Source organism: Salvelinus sp. IW2-2015, linkage group LG13 (assembly GCF_002910315.2).
Source record: "Salvelinus sp. IW2-2015 linkage group LG13, ASM291031v2, whole genome shotgun sequence".
Classification (NCBI taxonomy): Eukaryota; Metazoa; Chordata; class Actinopteri; order Salmoniformes; family Salmonidae; genus Salvelinus; species Salvelinus sp. IW2-2015.
In genome coordinates, this window is record NC_036853.1 from 5,590,581 (window position 1) to 5,592,296 (window position 1,716).

The window sequence follows — 1,716 nt, forward strand, 5'->3', positions numbered from 1 at the left end:
AGTGCAGCTAGGTGCAGATACAGTGCAGCTAGGTGCAGATACAGTGCAGCTAGGTGCAGATACAGTGCAGCTAGGTGCAGATACAGTGCAGCTAGATTCAGATACAGTGCAGCTAGGTTCAGATACAGTGCAGCTAGGTTCAGATACAGTGCAGCTAGGTGCAGATACAGTGCAGCTAGGTGCAGATACAGTGCAGCTAGGTTCAGATACAGTGCAGCTAGGTTCAGATACAGTGCAGCTAGGTGCAGATTTCTATCTAGACAGCAATAGCTAGATATCTAGTGTGTGTGTGTGTATATATTACTACTGACTAGGTAGCCTTGGCGCTGCCCTGTACACTGACGGTCATGAGGGGGATCCAGGTACCGCGGTACTCAAAGGCAGCCTGTGTGGTTAGACTCCCACCCTGACCTCCTGCTCCTGGACCCCCCTGGGCAGCCCCCTGGGACCCTGACCCACCTAGGGAGGGGGACAGAGAGATTAGGGAGAGAGAGGAGGAAAAAGAGTGGGCTGTTAGTGTTGGGTTGGAACAAAAGCCTGCACCCTGCAGACCACACTCTCCTGTACCCTCTTGACTACTCCTATCCTAGACTCCTTCCTTTACCTCACCATAAGTCAACACTACTGACCGGTGGAAGCGTTGGTAGCAGCAGGGTTTCCTGTGTTGAGCACAATAAAGAGGGACTGGATGAAGGAGCCCAGAGCATTGACGATGTCCCTGAACACCTTGGTGGAGTGCTGCTTCATGTCATAGGACAAGCAGAAAGACCTGGGTGAACAGGGGGAGAGGAGGAGAGGGGGAGATGAAGGGAGTTGGAAAAGTGGATGGGAGGTTGGGTAGAACATAGAATCTAATAATAATAATTTAGCGGGTGATTATATTTGTCCTTTTACACACATGCACAAGCATGTATTATATGCATGTGTGAAATGGAAATGTTTTTCTGCAAATACCAACTCCCCCTGAGACACCCTTGGAGAGTGGGGGTCATGGCCAGGGTCAGCCATTATCAACGGCGATATGTTGAAGTTATGTGGTAAGTTTAGTGATGAGGGTGTGTGTGTAGGGTAAAGTCAGTGTGTGCGCTCCTCCTACTCACCGTAGCAGGTGTGGCTGTACACACAGCCTGTGGACTGACTCCACGGCCACAGCTCTAAGCCACTGAGGCTTCTCTCCKTCCAAGAACTTCACCAGCAGAGACAGGAAGATCTCACACTCTGTCACCTACAGCAACACAGACAAACACACACCTCAGCTCCCCAAGCTAACTATCCACACATTTCTGGCTCTACAATAAGACAACAGGATTTGTGGAAAATTGGAATTTCAACTCACTTCCTAAATTGAAATGGACTTGACCCTAACTATAGTTCCTGCCTTGGCTCTCACCACTAATCAAATCAAATGAAACGTATTTATATAGCCCTTCTTACATCAGCTGATATCTCAAAGTGCTGTACAGAAACCCAGCCTAAAACCCCAAACAGCAAGCAATGCAGGTGTAGAAGCACGGTGCCTAGGAAAATCTCCCTAGATAGGCCAAAACCTAGGAAGAAACCTAGAGAGGAACCAGGCTATGAGGGGTGGCCAGTCCTCTTCTGGCTGTGCCGGGTGGAGATTATAACAGAACATGGCCAAGACCCATAAAAGTTTTCAACATTCAAACTGCTCATTTCCCCCTACCGCCTTCCCCTACCTCTTCCCTCGTGTCCCGT

At 49.3% G+C, this 1,716-nt stretch overlaps 1 protein-coding gene across 1 annotated transcript in view; it reads right to left on the reverse strand.

Moving 5' to 3' along the window:
- LOC111971796 (protein MON2 homolog) overlaps nt 1–1,716 on the reverse strand; it is a 59,760-nt gene that overhangs the window by 26,429 nt on the left and 31,615 nt on the right. Inside the window, exons 8-10 of the mRNA XM_070446343.1 lie at nt 1,101–1,225; nt 630–769; nt 312–459 (exon numbers count right to left, since the gene is read on the reverse strand). Coding sequence (XP_070302444.1) covers nt 312–459; nt 630–769; nt 1,101–1,225 — 413 coding nt within the window. The remainder of the gene's footprint in view (nt 1–311; nt 460–629; nt 770–1,100; nt 1,226–1,716) is intronic.